The sequence below is a fragment of the Zeus faber genome (genome assembly GCF_960531495.2).
Source record: "Zeus faber genome assembly, chromosome: 12".
NCBI lineage: Eukaryota > Metazoa > Chordata > Actinopteri > Zeiformes > Zeidae > Zeus > Zeus faber.
In genome coordinates this window covers 12,691,054-12,710,174 of record NC_137196.1, presented here as the reverse complement: position 1 = coordinate 12,710,174, position 19,121 = coordinate 12,691,054, and the positions used below count along the sequence as shown (strand labels likewise).

At 51.2% G+C, this 19,121-nt stretch overlaps 1 protein-coding gene across 1 annotated transcript in view; it reads left to right on the top strand.

Moving 5' to 3' along the window:
* ptch2 (patched 2) overlaps positions 1-18,452 on the top strand; it is a gene marked incomplete at both ends in the record, with an annotated part of 30,085 nt that extends 11,633 nt beyond the window's left edge. Inside the window, 19 exons of the mRNA XM_080011294.1 lie at positions 1,897-2,005; positions 2,107-2,193; positions 2,288-2,409; positions 3,730-3,877; positions 5,257-5,388; positions 5,499-5,654; positions 5,769-5,861; positions 5,979-6,104; positions 7,077-7,470; positions 7,946-8,479; positions 9,433-9,575; positions 9,790-9,970; positions 10,075-10,355; positions 12,425-12,562; positions 12,662-12,804; positions 16,751-17,174; positions 17,364-17,455; positions 17,660-18,020; positions 18,444-18,452. Of these exons, the coding sequence (XP_079867420.1) occupies positions 1,897-2,005; positions 2,107-2,193; positions 2,288-2,409; positions 3,730-3,877; positions 5,257-5,388; positions 5,499-5,654; positions 5,769-5,861; positions 5,979-6,104; positions 7,077-7,470; positions 7,946-8,479; positions 9,433-9,575; positions 9,790-9,970; positions 10,075-10,355; positions 12,425-12,562; positions 12,662-12,804; positions 16,751-17,174; positions 17,364-17,455; positions 17,660-18,020; positions 18,444-18,452 (3,673 nt within the window). The remainder of the gene's footprint in view (positions 1-1,896; positions 2,006-2,106; positions 2,194-2,287; positions 2,410-3,729; positions 3,878-5,256; positions 5,389-5,498; positions 5,655-5,768; positions 5,862-5,978; positions 6,105-7,076; positions 7,471-7,945; positions 8,480-9,432; positions 9,576-9,789; positions 9,971-10,074; positions 10,356-12,424; positions 12,563-12,661; positions 12,805-16,750; positions 17,175-17,363; positions 17,456-17,659; positions 18,021-18,443) is intronic.
* Between the last annotated feature and the right edge of the window lie 669 nt (positions 18,453-19,121).

The following is a 19,121-nucleotide window of genomic DNA, read 5'->3' as shown; positions in this document are numbered from 1 at the left end:
TCCAACAAATAAAATGGGCAGTATTCAAGCCCTCAAGTCCCCCGGGAAAGAGAAAGAGGGCTATGAGACGGTTAACAGCGGAATCTCGGGGTATTTGGGCATTTGTAAATTCAGGATTCTTTTCCGCTGAGACTTTTTTTTTTTTTTTCACAGTGATATTTCAATTGACTTCTTGGTTTGCAGTGGATCATTTGGATGTTAGCTTCTGTTAGCTCTTCAAAATCAAATAAATATATATATCTATATATATATTGTGTCTACGGCAATGTGCGGGCACCTCTTTTTCACGATAGCAGCTATTTTCCTTCACATCTCCCACTCACCCCCATATGAGGTGCGAAGGTGGAGATTTAAAGTGAGCGGGTGGGGGTCGGTCATTCCACAGATCTCCATAGCGTCTCTTTGAAACCACGTCTCACGTTGTTATTTATTAATTGTTGTTTTTCTCCCACTTTATCCCGCAGAGCTGAAGGGAATGGGTGGTGAGGGTGGAGGGGATGGAAGGGGGGGGTGAGGAGGAGGGGTGGGGGGGTCACTGAGGCGAGTGTCCCCCCGACTGGCTTCCGCTTCACTTCAGCTCTGGTTTTTAATGGAAAAAAAAAAAAAAAGAGGGGCTCGGGAGTGAGGCAGAGAGAGAGAGAGAGAGAGAGAGAGGGAGAGAGAGAGAGAGTCAGAGGGGAAATGCAGAAACTGAGAGAAGGAATGGAGAGAGAGAACTTGGGAGAACAAAGCGCACCAATCTATGGAAAAACAAAAGGGCCCAGGGCCCTGTTCACTCAAGCAAGAACGAGCTGATAAAGAAGAGGGTCTTTGCGAGATCCTGGTATGTGGGAACAGGAGAGGAGCTGCCTTTACTCTTCCTCTCCCCTCACCTCTTTCTGTCTCTTTTCTCCTCTCTCTCTTTCATTTTTTTTTTCTCTTTTGTTTGTTTTTTAGAAAGTTGAACCCTCCGCTCAGGTTTTGTTCACCTGGTCCCTGAGTAGGTAGACGTTTCCAACAAGCTCTCAGCCAACTTAGCGCATCCAAAAATAATCATTCATTTCCAGGCCTTTCAATGATTTAAAACTGGGCTTAATTGTCCATGTTCAGTATCTCCAAACGTCCAAATACTTCACTCCACACCAACGTAAGCGCCCCTTCCACCGTGCAAAGCCTTCAACGGAGACCCAAATCCCAAATTCTAAATCCCAATAGGGCACGTCAATTTAGCTCCAGGGGAGGGAGGAGGGTGGTACAGGTGAGGCAGTGGTGGAAATCCTCGGGATTAGGGTTCTTTCTTTCAGGTTTTGCGAGAGAAGGAAAAGCGCTAACAGGGCTTTCCATCACACTCCCGAGTCCCAACGCCCTGCTCCAAACCAACCCATTCGTTTTGTTTCGCTCTTTCTGCTTTTCTCCCCCCTGCGCCCCCTACCTTCCTGGTTTCCCCTCTTTGTACCTGCTTTGGGCTTGTGCGTTATCTACCGTCTCCCTCCCTCGCTTCCCACCCTCTCCACCCACCTCCTGCGCCCACCTTCCCCCCCGTATCAAGATGTTTTGGGAGGCAGAAGTAATCGTTATGACTTGGTGCGCAGCACTGGGGAGTGGGAGTGAGCGGCCCGTCGCCGTGCCTTTCCCTCGGCATTGTGGCAGCATGAAACAGGATAATAAACGCTATTTTATTCAGCATCTGCAGCGAGTACAGAGAGAGAGAGACAGAGAGGGGGAGAGAGAGAGAGGGAGGGAGAGAGGGGATTGAATGAGAATAATGTCTTTACAGCAGCAAAATAAAGACTGGAAGGATCTGGAGCTCCTCGCAGTTACAGGGCATTACCGACACGCTGGAGCGTACCAAAAATGTAAAACGCAGGGGTGGCGATGGTGGCGGTTTCATTTTAGCATTTCTCTCCGCCCTTCCAGGGGAATGCCAGACATCCAGTGGATGAACCTGGACCCGGTGAAGCTCATGGAGGAGCTGAGCCAGTTCACCTCGCTGGAGGGATTCAAGGAGATGTTAGACAAAGCACAGGTGGGATTCCCCGAACCATTTCATCGCGGATTTTTCAAAACGGTCAATCGTTCAGGTTTTTAAGTCGCGCGGCGGTTTCTAAACATTGTTTTGTCCGAAAGGTGGGCCACGCCTATATGAACAGACCCTGCCTGGACCCCTCGGACTCAGACTGTCCCTCCAGTGCGCCCAACAAGGAGCTGGAAGAGGTAAACACGCAACCACACCAATCACACGCAGATTGTTCGAAATGCTAAGACGCTAAATCAAACCATGTCTCCCACTCTCTACCCCACCCCACAGAGTCCCGACATCGCCGGGCGTCTCCAGGGTGGTTGCCACGGTTTCAGCAGGAAGTTCATGCACTGGCAGGAGGAGCTGATCCTGGGAGGGCGGGTCAAGAACAGCCAGGACGCTCTGCTTAGGTGTGTGTTTGGTCCGATTGTATTTTTTTTAGATTATCATGCGTTTCTGGATGTGAGTGAATGCAGCTCAGGAGCGTGTGAAAGCGCAGCTTTGGGTGTGACGAGGGAGCGTACAAGATCATTGTCCCCTACGCATCTAAAGCCGATGCTAAATATACGGCTTAGAGAAAGACATAGATATATGCGAGGCTAAGAAAGGGCAGGAGGGCAGATCATTGCCAGCTAGCCGGCTAGCCGGCAAGCCGCAGTGACTGGAATCTGTATAACCCCTAATAACCCAACAGACACATGCTAGGAATTCCTTGTACCGCGAGGGATCGGTTTCCTCCCTGACCCCGGCTCAGGATAGGCCAATTAAAGATGATTGACAGCCACATAAAGCCCCTCCGCCCTGCTACACATTTGTTGTGGTGGGCACCGAGCAAGAAAAAAGAGGGAAAGATGGAGAAAACGGGGGGGAAAAACAAGCGATAACGGGGCCAGCGATACAGGCAATAGTATCGCTGATGAGGAATGTGAAATACTTGAACCGCATCTCTTTGACGTCAAAATGTAATAAAATGTCAAGGTTCCAGAGTGTTTCGATGACCTGGGACCGGGGACTTGATCCAAAACCCCTTAATAGTCGCCGCAGCCTTTCGGGGCTTTTTTCTTTTTCTTTTCTATTGACTTAAACTGGATTTTAAAAACCGCTGCGTATACAAATGGAGTGACAGAATTGGGTCGGAGCCCAGATCGAGATCCACACGGGCTCCGACAGACAGAGCTTGGTAGAGACAAAAAAATTGTGTGTGTGTGTGTGGTGTAGGGGGGGGGGTCCAATCCAGTCCCATTTGCAACGAAAACCACACACATCGACTCAGGATGCGATTCAACAATAAACTCATTCATATAGTTTTTAAAACAGCTACTAAGCGGACCTGGTGACATCAGCGGTTGTAGCCTGGAGACAGAGCAGATTACACCTGCTTAAAGTTGTTTAGGCACGCAGACAGAAGAGCAGGCAGACAAACAGACAGACAGACAGACAGACAGACAGACAGACAGACAGACAGACAGACAGACAGACAGACAGACATTGACAAGATTCCTTGTCTGAAGGGACACCTGCCTTTTGTCATTCAAAACAGGGAAGGGTTCTTGGAAAGACGAGAATATCTCCACAGTGCAACGCAATTCACCTCCTTTCAACTGCTTCTTTGGTTTGTCCTTAGCTGACATGCTGTGTGTGTGTGTGTGTGTGTGTGTGTGTGTGTGTGTGTGTGTCTGTGTGTGTTTGTGTGTGTGTGTGCATTCGCATGTGTGCGTGCGTGCGTTCAGTGCGGAGGCTCTCCAAACCATGTTCCTGCTGATGAGCCCCAAGCAGCTGTACGAGCACTTTAAAGATGACTACGAGATCCATGACATCAACTGGAACGAGGACAAGGCCACCGCCATCCTGGAGTCGTGGCAGAGGAAGTTTGTGGAGGTACAGTGGCACACACACACACACACACACACACACACACACACACACACACACATACACACACACACACGTCAATTTGGATACCAGTCCTCACAAGTACAGTAAAACACACAAACACGCACACACACATTCCTGTACTGGTATCAAAGTGAGGACCAAATAAAAACACCTGGTACATGAGGACCCGTGTTTCTGCTGATGCACTTCTAAACCAAAGAAATAGTCAATTCGTCAACAAGTATAGTTAAACAAACACACACACACACACACACACACACACACACACTGGGGAGGCACGTATGGGTGGAGCACTGATGTTTGTAGTAGTAATGGGATACAAGGAGGAAGAGAAGTCATGGAAAGGGAGAGGAGGAGGAGAAGAAGGCATTTCCATGTTTCCATGCGGTCTTGTGTTGCTTTGGCACAGACACACACACCACACACACACACACACACACACACACACACACACACACACACACACACACACACACACACACACACAGACACACACACACACACACACACGCGCGCGCGCGCGCTCACACTCACACACATGGCATTGCCATGCAATGTCTGAATTAAATCAGTTTTCAGCTGCCTTGTAAAGAGAATTGCTGAGAAGACTAAGGGTTTGTGCATATAATGTGTTTGTATGTGTTTGTATGTGTGTGTGTGTGTGTGTGTGTGTGTGTGTGTGTGTGTGTGTGTGTGTGTGTGTGTGTGTGTGTGTGGAGGTGCGTGCTTGCGTTAGTGTGGTAGGTCACTGGTCTCTGTCAGAGCCTTCGTTATAGGAACAAGCTGTTGCTGTGATAGCTGACACCCACCACAGAGCGAGGGAGGTTGGGGGTGGGGGGTCGGGTGTGTGTGTGTGGGGGGGGGTCAAGTGTGGAGGCATGAGGAGAAGAAGAAGAAGGAACCCCACTCGTCACAAGTAGTGAGCAATGACGGGCACGGCGCAGGAGTAGTGCAGTGTGTCTGTGTGTGTGTGGTATAGAGACAGCATTAGGCTATAATTTGGTGACTTTTTGGGGACTGGAGGAAGGAGAGGACGGCTTCCCAGGTTATGTGATCCCATCCCGGTCACCTTTGACCTCGCAACCTCTGGCATCTGTGCTCATTACTCCTTGGTTGTCACACCCGCGCACACACACACACACACACACACATACACACACACGCATACATATCCTCTCTCTCTGTCATACACACACATTTCAAAGGCTTTCCTGGGGCCTTAAAATACAGAGTTATAGCGAAGGTAGACACTTGGGGGGGGGGTGTGTCACGGGCGTGTGGGAACGATTTTTTTTTTTGTTGTTGATGTTGTTTAGAAGATCTTATTTTGAGCTTTGTCCTTGGATCCCGTGTCTCCTCAGGTGGTCCACCAGAGCGTTCCGAGCAACTCCAGCCAGTCCATCCACGCCTTCTCCACCACCACGCTCAACGACATCATGAAGTCCTTCTCGGACGTCAGCGTCATCAGGGTGGCCGGGGGCTACCTGCTCATGGTGAGGATGAAACGCCGTGGGACACCAAAGGAGGACGCTCTGGTCCAAGTATGAATAGATGAGAAGGAGAATGAAGGCGTTTAATGTCGGTTCCTCTTCTCTCCGTCCAGTTGGCCTACGCCTGTGTGACCATGCTGCGGTGGGACTGCGCCAAGTCCCAGGGGGCCGTGGGGCTGGCCGGCGTGCTGCTGGTGGCCCTGTCGGTGGCCGCCGGCCTGGGGCTCTGCTCCCTGCTCGGCCTGTCATTCAACGCCGCCACCACGCAGGTCAGTTCACGTGACACACAGGTCCCTTCAACGTAGGATACAGTACTTGTGTTTTCCGGATTTAGAAAAGCAGGATCCTGACCATGCCGTGGGTGTTTTTGTGTTTTGTCTTAGGTGCTGCCTTTCCTGGCGCTGGGCATCGGTGTGGACGACATGTTCCTGCTGGCCCACTCCTTCACAGAAGCCGGAACTAACATCCCATTTAAGGTGCCTTCAAGAGACCTCTTGTTATTCCATCCCATTTCCTTCCCTTCCATTTTCCTTCCCTTCTTTCCTTCTCGTCTTCCCGCCTAACCCGTGTGTGCGTGTGAATCCTCTCCGCAGGAGCGCACGGGAGACTGCCTGCGTCGCACGGGCACCAGCGTGGCTCTGACCTCCATCAACAACATGATCGCCTTCTTCATGGCCGCCCTCGTCCCCATCCCCGCCCTGCGAGCGTTCTCCCTGCAGGTAGGACGCTTCAACAAACACACACGTGCACGAACAAACATACACACGCACACGCACGCAGAGGCCTGGAGCTGATGCGAAAATGACGTGACATTTTATCCAGAGGAAGGAAAGCCTTTGTTACTAGCTTTATTGCCGTTGCACCTACAGGGCCAAACCGCGTGTGTGTGTGTGTGTGTGTGTGTGTGCGTGTGTGCGTGTGTGTGTCTTTGCATTATGTAGAACAATCAGAGCACGGAGAGTGATGAAGAGATAGAGACAGAAGACAGAGCGAGAGAGGGCAAGAGAGAGAGAGAGAGAGAGGGAGGCAGGGAGGAGTGGACCAGTATATCACTGAGGCCGTCAGGGCGGTTCGCTGTGATGTGTGGGACCCAAGCTGTGGGTGGTCCGAAAAAACACGCGCGGCGCCGCGCACACGCCCGCTGGAAACCGCAGCAAGTTAGAATGTCAGCTCCAGGGGCTGAAGTGGGCGAGGGGGTGACGGTTCTGCTCAGACTCGCAACATTTACCCACCCAAACCCCCTCCCTCCATTCTTTTTAGAAGTTCATTCTCTTCTTTCTTTTTTTGACTCTCTCTCTCTTTCAAGTAGCCCGCTTTGTCTTACTCTGTTGCTCGCTCTTCCCCTCTCTCTCTCTCTCTCTCTCTCTCTCTCTCTCTCTCTCTCTCTCTCTCTCTCTCTCTCTCTCTCTCTCTGCCCCTACTCCCTGCCTGGCTAGGTTACTGTTCCTGGCTGGTGATTTAGAGTTAGGCTTTTCTTTGCTTTCTGGGCTTTGGTCCGAGGTACTAAAAGAGAGAAGGAGTTTGAGTGTAGGGCCGCCCGACTCCCCAGCTGAGATAGAGAGAGAGAGAGAGAGAGAGAGAGAGAGAGAGAGAGAGATATCCTAACCACCAGTCAGACTGATAGAGAGGGGTTTGTTAGTGCACAAGTAATATTAATTAATATTACCATACATTCTCCCTTCCCCTCCCAGGCAGCCATTGTGGTCGTATTCAACTTTGCTATGGTGCTGCTGATCTTCCCCGCCATCTTGAGCTTGGACCTGCACCGGCGTGAGGACAAGCGCCTGGACGTCCTGTGCTGCCTTTACAGCCCCTGCGCCGATCGCGTCATCCACCTCTCGCCGCACGAGCTCTCGGACACCGCCGGGTCGGAGCCGCAGACGCCCACGCCGGCGACGGCGCACGCCCACCAGTACGCGGCCGGGTCCACCATCACCACCAGCACCCACATTACCACCACGGTGCAGGCCTTCACACAGTGCGATGCTGCTGGCCAGCACATCGTCACCATCCTGCCCCCCACCTCGCAGATCTCCACCAGCCCCCCGTCCATCATCGTTTGCCCGCCGGCTCAGCCACAAGGAGGTAAATCTTCTACTTAGCTACAAGAATGGCCATTTGGAAGAAAAGTTGGTTGGAACTAGGGTTGCTGTGCTGTTCAATATGAAGAACGAAGTACAGTTTTCCGAGTTCCAGTGAACGCGGCATCGCTTACTGCTTTGGAGCACTTTCAACCGGAGAGCCGTGTCTGCTTCTTCTGACATTTTGTCAGTAGAGTCCATAATTGCTCTTATTTATATTTATATTTATTATATATAATTCCTCATTATAATGTTATCCCTGTGCATTTTTGTAAGCTTTCGGTTTTATCCTGTTATTGTAATGCATACTGACTGACAAAAAAAACAAAAACAGAAAATAAACGACTGGTGGACTTGAATAGATGTTCAGTGGGCAGCCATAGTTGGAACATATAGAGTGAACCTACACTTGGAAATCAATGATCCACCAGTTTACTTCAGGCCTTGACCACTTCTTCCCTTCCTTCCTTTGACCTCAGCCATCACCCCCATCCCCGCCACCAACCCCACCTCCGTTTCGGACCCCTACGGCTCCCAGCTCTTCACCCCGACCTCCAGCTCCACGCGGGACCTCCTGGCCCAGGTGGAGGACTCCAAGTCGGGCTTGCGGGAGTGCGTGCCTCTCCCCTTCCTGCGCTGGAACATGTCCAGCTTCGCCCGGGAGAAGTACGCGCCGCTGCTCCTCAAGCCCCGAACCAAGGCGGCAGTGGTGGTGCTCTTCCTGGGCCTGCTGGGCCTCAGCCTCTATGGCACCACCATGGTCCACGACGGCCTGTACCTCACAGACATCGTGCCGCGCGACACCAAGGAGTACGACTTCATCGATGTCCAGTTCAAGTACTTCTCCTTCTACAACATGTACCTTGTGACCACGGACGGCTTCGACTACGCCCGGTCCCAGCGGCTGCTGGTGCAGCTGCACAACGCCTTCACCTCTGTCAGATACGTGGTGCGCGACGGCGAACACCGGCTGCCACGCATGTGGCTGCACTACTTCCAGGACTGGCTCAGAGGTGAGAAATTAGCACCTCGGGTTGAGTTTTCACCAGAGTGTAAACTGATAGCTCTGTGTGTGTGTGCGTGTGTGTATGTGTGTGTGCGGTGTGTGTATCTGAAAACCCACCCTTGTGTTGTTTGATGGTGATGTCAGAATCCTGTAGAGTGATTGACAGGCTGTTCTTTTATGTTTTCCTTTCGCTAAGATTAAGTGCGTGTGTGTGTGTGTGTGTGTGTGTGTGTGTGTGTGTGTGTGTGTGTGTGTGTGTGTGTGTGTGTGTGTGTGTGTGTGTGTGTGTGTGTGTGTCCGTGTGTCTGTGTGTGAGAGTGTGCACAAGGGTTAGTGTGAATGTTTTAAGGGTGAGAGAAAGTTCATCCTGATCCACCTGGACTCCGGGCTTGGGAGGTAGACGAGTGGAGGTCGTAGGTTATCTGTGGGTGTGTGTGTGTGTGGTTAGGTGTTTGTTTGGATGTGTACATGTGTGTGTGTGTGTGTGTCTGTGTGTGTGTGTGTGTGTGTGTGTGTGTGTGTGTGTGTGTGTGTGCGTGCGCACTGACGTGTGTCCTGAGGCCACGTCCTGTCAGAGGACCCAGTCGAGAGGAAATAATAGCTCGCAGGTCAATCAGAGCCATTGCTCTAAATCGGAGCCCACATGGAGAGAGACGGGCTTTGAAGACGGGTTCCACTCTTTTGAAAAGAAAAGGTCTTCCTGTCGCTCCATTCTTTGCAACCAAGAGGGAATGTGTGTGCGTGCGCACCCGTGTGTGTGCGTGTATGTGTGTGTGTGTGTGTGTGTGTGTGTGTGTGTGTGTGTACGTGTGGAAATTAGTCTGCAGGGGTTTAAAAAGGGATGTTAAATCTAACCATGCGACAGGTCCAATCTGAGATATTGGTTAAAGGGTCCCTCCCGAGTCTAATGGCCATGACAAAGCAGAAGTAGAAAAACTTTCTCTCTGTTTTAATAACCAGGCCTCCAGGCCACGTTCGATGCCGACTGGGAGGCCGGCAGGATCACCCAGGACAGTTATCGTAATGGCACCGAGGACGGAGTGCTAGCGTACAAGCTCCTCATCCAGACCGGCTCCAAGAAAGAGCCTTTCAACTACAGCCAGGTATGTCTGGACACGCTGCAAGCGGAAGCATCCACTTTCAAAACGATTCCACAAGCTTTCGATGTTGTGAGGCAGATAAGGGTTTCGGCCACAGTAGATCTGTGTTTAGTCATCTTTAAGTGGAAATTAGTTTTGTACGATGCCATTTCCCGTGAATATTCCATTTCCCGTGAATATTCTCCGCTCACATCTCCCTTTCTTTCCTGCTCTCTAGCTGACGTCCCGTCGGCTGGTGGACGCCGAGGGTCTGATCCCTCCGGAGGTCTTCTACATCTACCTGAATGTGTGGGTCAGCAACGACCCGCTGGGCTACGCCGCCTCCCAGGCCAACTTCTACCCCCACCCCCGGGAGTGGATCCACGACAAGTACGACACCACCGGGGAGAACCTGCGCAGTGAGTACCTCCGATCACCTTGTGTTGTCCATCGCCAAAAGGTGTCCACTTTTCCCTTCTGCTATCAATAGAAACGCATTCCAACCTCCCTGTCTGTTTACCAGTCCCCGCTGCTGAGCCGCTGGAGTTTGCCCAGTTCCCGTTCTACCTGAACGGCCTGCGCCAGGCCAGCGACTTTGTGGAGGTGATCGAGAGCGTGCGCTCCATCTGCGATGAGTTCGGGCGCAAGGGCGTCTTCAACTACCCCAACGGCTACCCCTTCCTGTTCTGGGAGCAGTACATCGGCCTGCGCCACTGGTTCCTGCTGGCCATCAGCGTGGTGCTGGCCTGCACCTTCCTGGTCTGCGCCATCCTGCTGCTCAACCCTTGGACCGCCGGCATCATCGTAAGTAGGCAGCCGGTGACTTGCGATGTCTTCTTGGGGGAGGGCCGGCAAGTTTATTATTTGCCAGCTTAATGTGGAGAAGTCGCGCGATATTTTCAAAATTGCAAGATTGCAAAATCCAACGACCAACCAATGTATGCCATTCAGAGAGCTCACTCCTCCCCACACCCTCAAGAGAAATAGCTATGGTCTCAAACAGACAGACCTCTTCCACTTGACTCTGCCTCATGTGCCTCTCTTTCCTCCTTCCTCCCAACTTTTTCTCTGTCTTTCATTCATCTTTTTTTTTTCTTCCATCCCGCCACCTATTCATCTCTCACTCCTTCCACTTCTCCATCGACGGTCCCTCCCTCCTCTCTGTTCCTCCGCTCAGCCCTCTAAGCACAGCTCAATAATACTGTCTAGGGGGCCCCTTCTCCTTACACACACACTCACACACACACACATACACACACATAGAAATACACTGAGAGCACACACACACACACACAAACACAACACACACACACACACATACACACCCACACACATACACATGGGGGCCATTGTCATTGTAATGTGGGCCGGGCCCGCCTTAGTAAAAGGAAATGCAAAGGAGCAAGAAAGGCTTTGCCCTCCTGAATCCTCTACATCCAGCTCCCTCGCCGCTTTGTGAGGGAGAGGGAGAAACTCGGGGACAGGACAGATCTGCCCAGTGGCGACCTTGGCCTGCTCAGCCCATCCATCAGAGCTGTGTGTGTGTGTGTGTGTGTGTGTGTGTATGTGTGTGTGTGTGTGTGTGTGTGTGCGTGCGTGCGTGCGTGTGTGCGTGCCTGCGTGCGTGTGTGCGCATGTGTGCGTGTGTGTGTGTTTTAGAGAGACAACCTGACAGTTTGGCGTTTGGAAAACATTTCCAACACAAGCTGGTGGGGCCAGTGGTCCTCCAGGGGAATCGCTCAAACACATATGCACGTTCTCACACACAGACCCACACACACACACACACACACACACACACACACACACACACACACACACACGCATACATGGAACAAACGACGTCCACACAGCCGTGACTGTTGGGGGGGGGGGGGGGGGGGGGGGCGATGCAGTGTAGCGCAACAACAGTGTAGGTTTCAGTTGGAATGTGTTTAATTTAAGTAGCTGTCCCTTGAGCCACTGATTGAGACAGAAACACACACACAGGCTCGATGGAGGGAAAAAAACAGAGAGAGAGGGAGAGAGAGAGAAAGGGATAAAGAGCGCTGCATGTACGGTTTCCCAGCTTAAGCCCAATGTAGGTTTCGGCAGGCTCCAATATGCAGCTGAGCTGTAAAACGGCTTTTTTCCAATCATTTCCAATTTAGCCAAGCCCAACTGGCAACCCCCGCGGAGATCAAAAGCTCCCGCGGGCCGAGGACACTTCCCTTTCTCCTTTCAGGCTCTCGCTGTTGTTCTTTGTACTTGTTTAATAGTTGTTTGCCGCTACCAAAAAGGTATTTGTTGTCGTTTCATGGGTTTAACAATTAAGTACAAAAAAAAACAAAAAAAAAACAAAAAACTGGATCCCTTCATCATTGTAATAAAAAGTAGGAAATCGTAAAGGAAACAAGATCTAACTAAAAAAGTATTTACTACCACCACCATGACTACTAGACTACTACTATTAATACCAATAGGACTGCAGCTTCTCCTCATCAAAGGAGTGAATTTGATTTCCACCTCGATAACAGAGGCTAATTTGGACGGAATAAAGGATGGGTAGCGGCGTATTTGGGGTGTTGTTGAACCACCTCCGGGAACTGGGAAGGACAGAAAAAAGAGAGATCGAAGATGGGCAGAAGAAAGGGGGAGGGGGGAAAAAAAGAGGGTTTTAGCCTGGAGGTTTGGGTAATTCGATACGGTGCCGCTGAGACTCCCCAACGCGGGGTCAAAGAGTGTGTCGGGTGAGCAGGCGAAACGGGCTCCGCTCGGTCCCCGGGGGGGGAACGGCCTCGTCGCTCCCTGGCTGTTTGTTTTGAATGGATCACCGAGTCTCACTGGAAAGACGGGCGACACCAACGACTCCTTTCCCCCCTTGTCGTCGCCAGGTCTTCATCTTGGCCATGATGACGGTGGAGCTGTTCGGCATCATGGGGCTGATCGGCATCAAGCTGAGCGCCATCCCCGTGGTCATCCTCATCGCCTCGGTGGGCATCGGCGTGGAGTTCACCGTCCACATCGCCCTGGTAAGATCCAGAGGAAAGACCGGCATGCAGGCACCGGTGAACACTGATAACTCAGAAAAAGAAAACCCCTCTGACCTCCCAACCTACTCCTCCTCCCAGGGCTTCCTGACGGCGATCGGCAGCAGAAACAAGCGTGCGGCCGTGGCTCTAGAGCACATGTTTGCGCCGGTGATCGACGGCGCGATCTCCACGCTGCTGGGTGTCCTCATGCTGGCGGGGTCAGAGTTCGACTTCATCATGAGGTGAGACGCTGCGTGTGTTTGTGTGTGTGTGTGTGTGTGTTTGTCTGTGTGTCTGTGTGTGTGTGTGTGTGTGTGTGTGTGTGCATGTGTGGGTGCGTGTGTACGTGCTTGTGTGCGTGTGTGTGTGTGTGTGCGTCTGTGTGTGTGTGTGTGTGTGTGTGTGTGTGTGTGTGCGTGCGTGCGTGCTTGCGTGTGTGTGTGGAGACAGTTGTCGAGCCTCTCTCTTGGGTAGTGAGCCTTGTGGGGGGTCAGTGGTGCTTGCAGGTGGGAATGTTACTCCCCCTCACCATCAAACACACACACACACACACAACACACACACACACACACACACACACACACACTCAGCAACATACATGCACCTGGCCCTGTCACTCTAATGATGAACACACACACACACACACACACACACACACACACACACACACACACACACACACACACACATACATACATAGGTCTCCCCACCCTGAGTGCACAACAAATGGGGAAAACATCAAGGGTGTGTAGCAGCTGCTCGTAAACATGGAAGTGTTCTCCTACCCACTGGGTGGTGTCTCTGTCTCCCTCTCCCTCTCTCTCTCTCTCTCTCTCTCTCTCTCTCTCTCTCTCTCTCTCTCCCCATCTCTCTCTTTCTCCTCTCCTCTGCTCGCTCTCGCTCCGTCTCCATCCCTCTCTACTCAGGGGGGAATCTGTAAAAATTCCTAGCGGCCATTTGACATTCTTCTCATCCACGCCGGGTGCTATCGTAAAACGTGGAGCTAAATTTGAACTGGTCAGCGCCCCTTGGAAATCACTAGCCAGCTCTTTTTCAGTGTGTGTGTGTGTGTGTGTGTGTGTGTGTGTGTGTGTGTGTGTGTGTGTGTGTGTGTGTGTGTGTGTGTGTGTGTGTGTGTGTGTGTGTGTGTGTGTGTGTGGCAGTCTGTGTGTGGCAGTGCGAACGTACGTGCACGGGGGCGGGCGAGGCCGGTGCGCACTCGCGCTTAATTCCTACCGCGATTTAATGGACAGAGTGGAAAACAGGCGAATAGCTTGATGTTTTTTAAGCTTGAACGTGGTCTGGGCCCAAAACCCCGAAACCGCAACCTTGAGCTCGCTAGACTGCGACTGGGTCTCTCCGTGACATGAAAAAACACGGCTTAATAGAGGCAGAAACAGAAACCCGGGCTGTGAGCGAGGGAGGGAGGAGGGAAAAAGAGAGAGGGAAGGATAGTGTGGGATCGTTTTTTCTTTTTGGGGGGTTGGGTCCAGGTGGGGGGTGGAGGCGTGAGCGACTCCGCTCCGGATCCATGGGGCGCAGAAAGACGGGATGAGGGATCTAAATCACGAAAGAAACCCCAAGAGGTGACTAGAGCCAGGTTTGGAAGGGGTTCGGAAAAATAAACAAGAAAAGAGAGAGAGAGAGAGAGAGAGAGAGAGAGAGAGAGAGAGAGAGAACAACTTCTCTGGGCGTTCAAACCAGGTCCTTGAGGTGCTTGAAGTGCTTGAATTTCATCCTCGGAAATTAAAGTACTGGAATACCTCGAGATGAGATGTGCTCAAGCGCTTGAAAAAAAAAATTGCGATCATTGAAAGCCCGGGAAATCACATGTTTTCAATGATCGTGTTTGTTTTTTCCCTGGTTTTGCTTTTCAAATCGTAACCTATAAAAAAAAAACAGAATTGCTTTTATTATGATTATGCCAGGGAAATAAGGAGTAAGATTAATAATAAAATATAGATATACTAATGTAAATAACAGACCTTGAGACTAAGAATATGTTATATTTCAGTTAATAAAGATCATTAATTTGATCATATTTGTTTTGCGTCCGAGTCCTTGAAAATGAAAAAAATGGTGCTTGAAAAAGTACTTCAAAGTCCTTGAATTTCATTCTGTAACGCCAGAACTAACCCTGTGATTACATCCAGGTATTTACAGTGTCCGCTATCAGCGAGGGAGCGAGATAGAGACGGAGGGAGCGAGAGAGAGGTCTGTCTCCCTTGGAGGTCTTGTTTAGCTGGAGCTGTGGTCGAGTGAATGGGGCAAGCCAGAGCCGGCCGGCCGGGGAGCAGCATAAATACACTGCTGTAAACATCTCCTGGCCTTGTAGCGCGCTGAGTAAACAGCCAGACTCACACACACACACACACACACACACACACACACAGACACACACACACACACACACACACACACACACACACACACACACACATACACACACACACACACACACACACACACACACACACACACAGGCTCACACATAGGCACACACGAACTCACGCTCAAGGAGAAATGCATACGCATATGTACAGGCTTATGTACCTCTCTCTCTCTCTCTCTCTCTCTCTCTAAAACACACACACACACACACACACGGCTCCTCAGCCCCCTGACAGCGAATGGAAAAGATTACAGATTATATAAACAACAGAATTCCTAACAGCGAGACGCTGTTGGAGGTCTCACTCGCCGCCCCCCCCCCCCTCACACTCAGGCAGGCTCCCATTTATGTAAAAAAAAAATATATATATATATATATATGAGGATTTTCTTTTTGTTATTATTATTTTCTCCAGTAAGTTGATTTTTAGTAAAACAAAAAACAAAAACAGACAAACACGTCACGGTCACAGCGAAAGACAATGTCTCCCATCACCCGGGCGAGGGGTGATGGGAGACATTGAAAGGAAAGAGGAGGGAGGGGAGGGATGGATAATTGTGAGCAAATAAAAAACGTAAAAAAATATGAAATTATGACTCGGCGGCCATTTGCAATACGGAGAACCTTCCCTGCCCGCTATCCTCGCCCTTGTCGGCTGTTTTCCTTCCTCCCCATCATTTTCTTTTTCCTCTTTCTTACCTCTCTCTTAGTCTGTCTGGTGGTTAGGCTTTCTCTCTCTCTCTCTCTCTCTCTCTCTCTCTCTCTCTCTCGCTCTGCTTTCTGTTAGTGTTTAAGTGGAGTGCTCTCTAATTTTCTTGGGGGCGCTCTTTCTTGTGGCCTGCCTCCACCCCGAGAGCCTCCGCCGAGTTCTGCCGAGACACAATCACGCACGCACGCACACACACAGGCGCGCGCCCACGCGCACACAGGGGGCGCGGAATACGTGCGCGAGGGTGAGAAAGAGAGGGAGAGGGCGAGGGAGGGTGAGCACGGCGGAGCATCGGAGGCATCAAAGCGTTGTTTTGGTTGGACCGTGCTTGGAATCTGATTTGCCCCCACTGCCTTTGATACAAAAACACTGGGCTTTCCCTGACTTCTGCCCTTGAGCCAGCCAGCGCTGTGTGTGTGTGTGTGTGTGTGTGTGCGTGTGTGTGCGCGTGTGTGTGTGTGTGTGTGTGTGTTGGTGCGCGCGTGTGTGTGTGTGTGTGGGAAAAAAAATATGGATGTGTGCATCTACGTAGAAATTAGTTATTAGTTTGGCAAACAAATTCGTACACCAGCCAAATGTACATATTTCAAAAGCGAGATCACAACGAGACAGCAAGAGAGAGACTGAGAGTGTGTGTGTGTGTGTGTGTGTGTGTGTGTGTGTGCGTGCGTGCGTGCGTGTGTGTGTGTACACGGTTGTATGCAAGGCTTCTGACGTGCCAGCGTGCGTGTGTGTGTGTAAAGAGAGAGAGAGAGCGCGAGAGATGTCTGGTGTGCGCGTTGCAAATATTAAGGATTTGCCGTCTTATTTAAACACATCGTTTTTGGAAGCGGCCGTGACGCACATACAGGGCGGGGCGGGGGCTGTGTGCGCACATGAGTGTGTGTGTGTGTGTGTGTGTATTTTGGGTGGGAGGACGGGGGGCGGGGGTGAGTCTTTGAGAGCATCCCTATAGAAAACACAGAACAGCAGATTCCTGTGGCAACAGAAATAGAACGACGGAGGGCCGAGTTGGAAAGATTGTTTTCGGGGCTTTGGAGGCGTGGATGGCGTGGATCTAAACGGAGCGCTCTCCCTCCGCCCACAGGTACTTCTTCGCCGTGCTGGCCATCCTCACCATCTTGGGGATGCTGAACGGCCTGGTCCTGCTGCCGGTGCTGCTGTCCCTCATGGGCCCCCCGGCCGAGGCGTCCCCGGCGGACGGCGCCGGCCGCCTGCCCGCCCCGTCCCCCGAGCCCCCGCTGCCCCCGCCCATGGCCCACCACGGCTACTACGCGGGCAACAACGGCCACCAGCACCGCCCTCCCCGCTCCGCCCGGCAGCAGGCCTTCTCCGAATCGTCCGACTCGGAGTATTATTCCGAGACCACCACCACATCTGGAATGGGGGCGGAGGAGGATTACAAGTACTGCGACTACGCCAGCAACGCCGCCCCCAACACCGCCAGCACCACCACCACGTCCCACATACTTCTGGAGGCCAGCAAGAACCCAAGCTTCCCCAAGCTCACGGTACGCAGACCCCCCAAAAAATGTCAAGTCGTTTTCCAAAGTTATGGTGTGCATAGCCTGCAATGAAGGCGGTGCAATCCATCATGCTCACTAACACCCTTCTCCTTCTCTTTCTCCTTCTTCTCCTTTTCTTTCTCCTTCTTCTTCTTCTTCTTCCTCTTCTTCTTCTTCTTCTTCTTCCTTCTCTAGGTGGTGAAGCCATTCAAGGAAAACTCAGCGGGCATTTGTGGAACGAAAGAACTCTTAAATGAATCTTTCCACAACGGTCGCGCCCCTTCCACGTGCTGGGACGGGACCACTCGGGAGCAGCAGCAGCAGCAGCAGCAGCAGCAGCAGCAGCAGCAGCAGCAGCAGCAGCAGCAGCAGCAGCAGCAGCAGGGCCCGCGGCGGACCCCCCAGGGCCCCACCGGCCAACCTTTACCCAGCGACAGAACTCACTTTCCTGGGAGGACTAGTCAATTCGGTTCCCGGCCTGTGTCCGGCAGGGGGCCTCACCTGAGCAGGACTAGTGCGCCGGGTTACGGGAATAGCAACAATAACTCCGTCCTGGCCCCGACGCGACACGGCTCTGCCGGCGGCGGGCCCGTAACCATGGTGACGGCCACGGCCACCGCCTCTGTGACGGTGGCCGTGCACCCGAGCCTGCCGGGGGCGGCGTACCAGGAGTACACGCACGAGGCGTTCGACACGGACGGCGAGTCGGACTGTTTCCAGGACGCCGGCAGGACTTGTGGCGGGAAAGGGAGCGCGTCGCCCCACAACAAGGACTTTCTAGAGCTCCAGGACCTGGAGCAGGGCCAGACGCCGCTCCAGCTCAGCGCGACTAAAGGTGCGTCCACCAGCTCAGTAACCAACTTGGAGTTGGAGGGAGGCTTATCGAGCCTTAGGGTGCCAAAACGCACCGACGGGACGGATTATCAGACAATGTGAAGCAGATGATCAGCGTTTAAAAAAAAAATAAAGTCTGAAGACATGTCGGAGAAAAATAATAATCAAATTGAATAAAAAAAAACTATATTATATCAAATAGCCGAAAAATACAAAACAGAAATAGTCAGATATATTAAAATGTACAGAATATACAAACGCGATACTATGCACAAGATACATGATTGTTATGGGTATATAGGATATAAATGATAGATAGGCAGTTTACGACGTACTAACTAGCTTATTACAGCGTAATTACACATATATTGACATGCCAGGACCATTTGGCGTTGTTTTGTTGACAATCTCTAATGCTTCTGTCCCCTCTCTGTGTTCCAGGTGGATTGAGGCAGGATTGCTAGGTTTTCTCGCAACGCCACCCACCACCACCACCACCACCACCACCACCACCCACCCCCACCCACTCTGAGCACTCTCTGGTCCCGCCCACTCCGAGCACCTTGACGCCCGTCTGAACTCTCCGCTGTACATAACCCTCAGAAAGACGAAATAAAAGGATTTATCATATGGAGACGGACTCATTCTAAGAATTATATAAAATCTATGGGTATATATTTTAATACTAAAAAAAAAGAAAGAAACAGAAGAGGGAATCTATTTAAGAGAGTACTGTATAACTTGGATTATTTTTTTGGAGGGAGGGAAGCTGATTTTATTTTCTCTCTAACCTCTCCGTTGTACAGAATAACAAATGTCCCTCTATGCTATTAAATGGTCCGCGAAAAAGGAGCTAATTGAGATGTTGTTAAGATTATTAGGTTATTGGAAAAAAATGTCGTGATCAGTGTTTTTTTTTTTTTTTCTTTTCTTATTTTTTTGGTTTTCGTTTAATTGTATTCTTTTTTTGCTGCTACAACTTCAAAATTAAGTTAAATCATTTGCCTTAGGAAAAGAAATAAAAATGCAGTACCCCCTGTTTCCACCGGGTTCCAGTCTAGAATATGCTTAAAAAAAAAAAAACGTCAAAACCGTGTACAAGCCGCGACACTGCCAGCG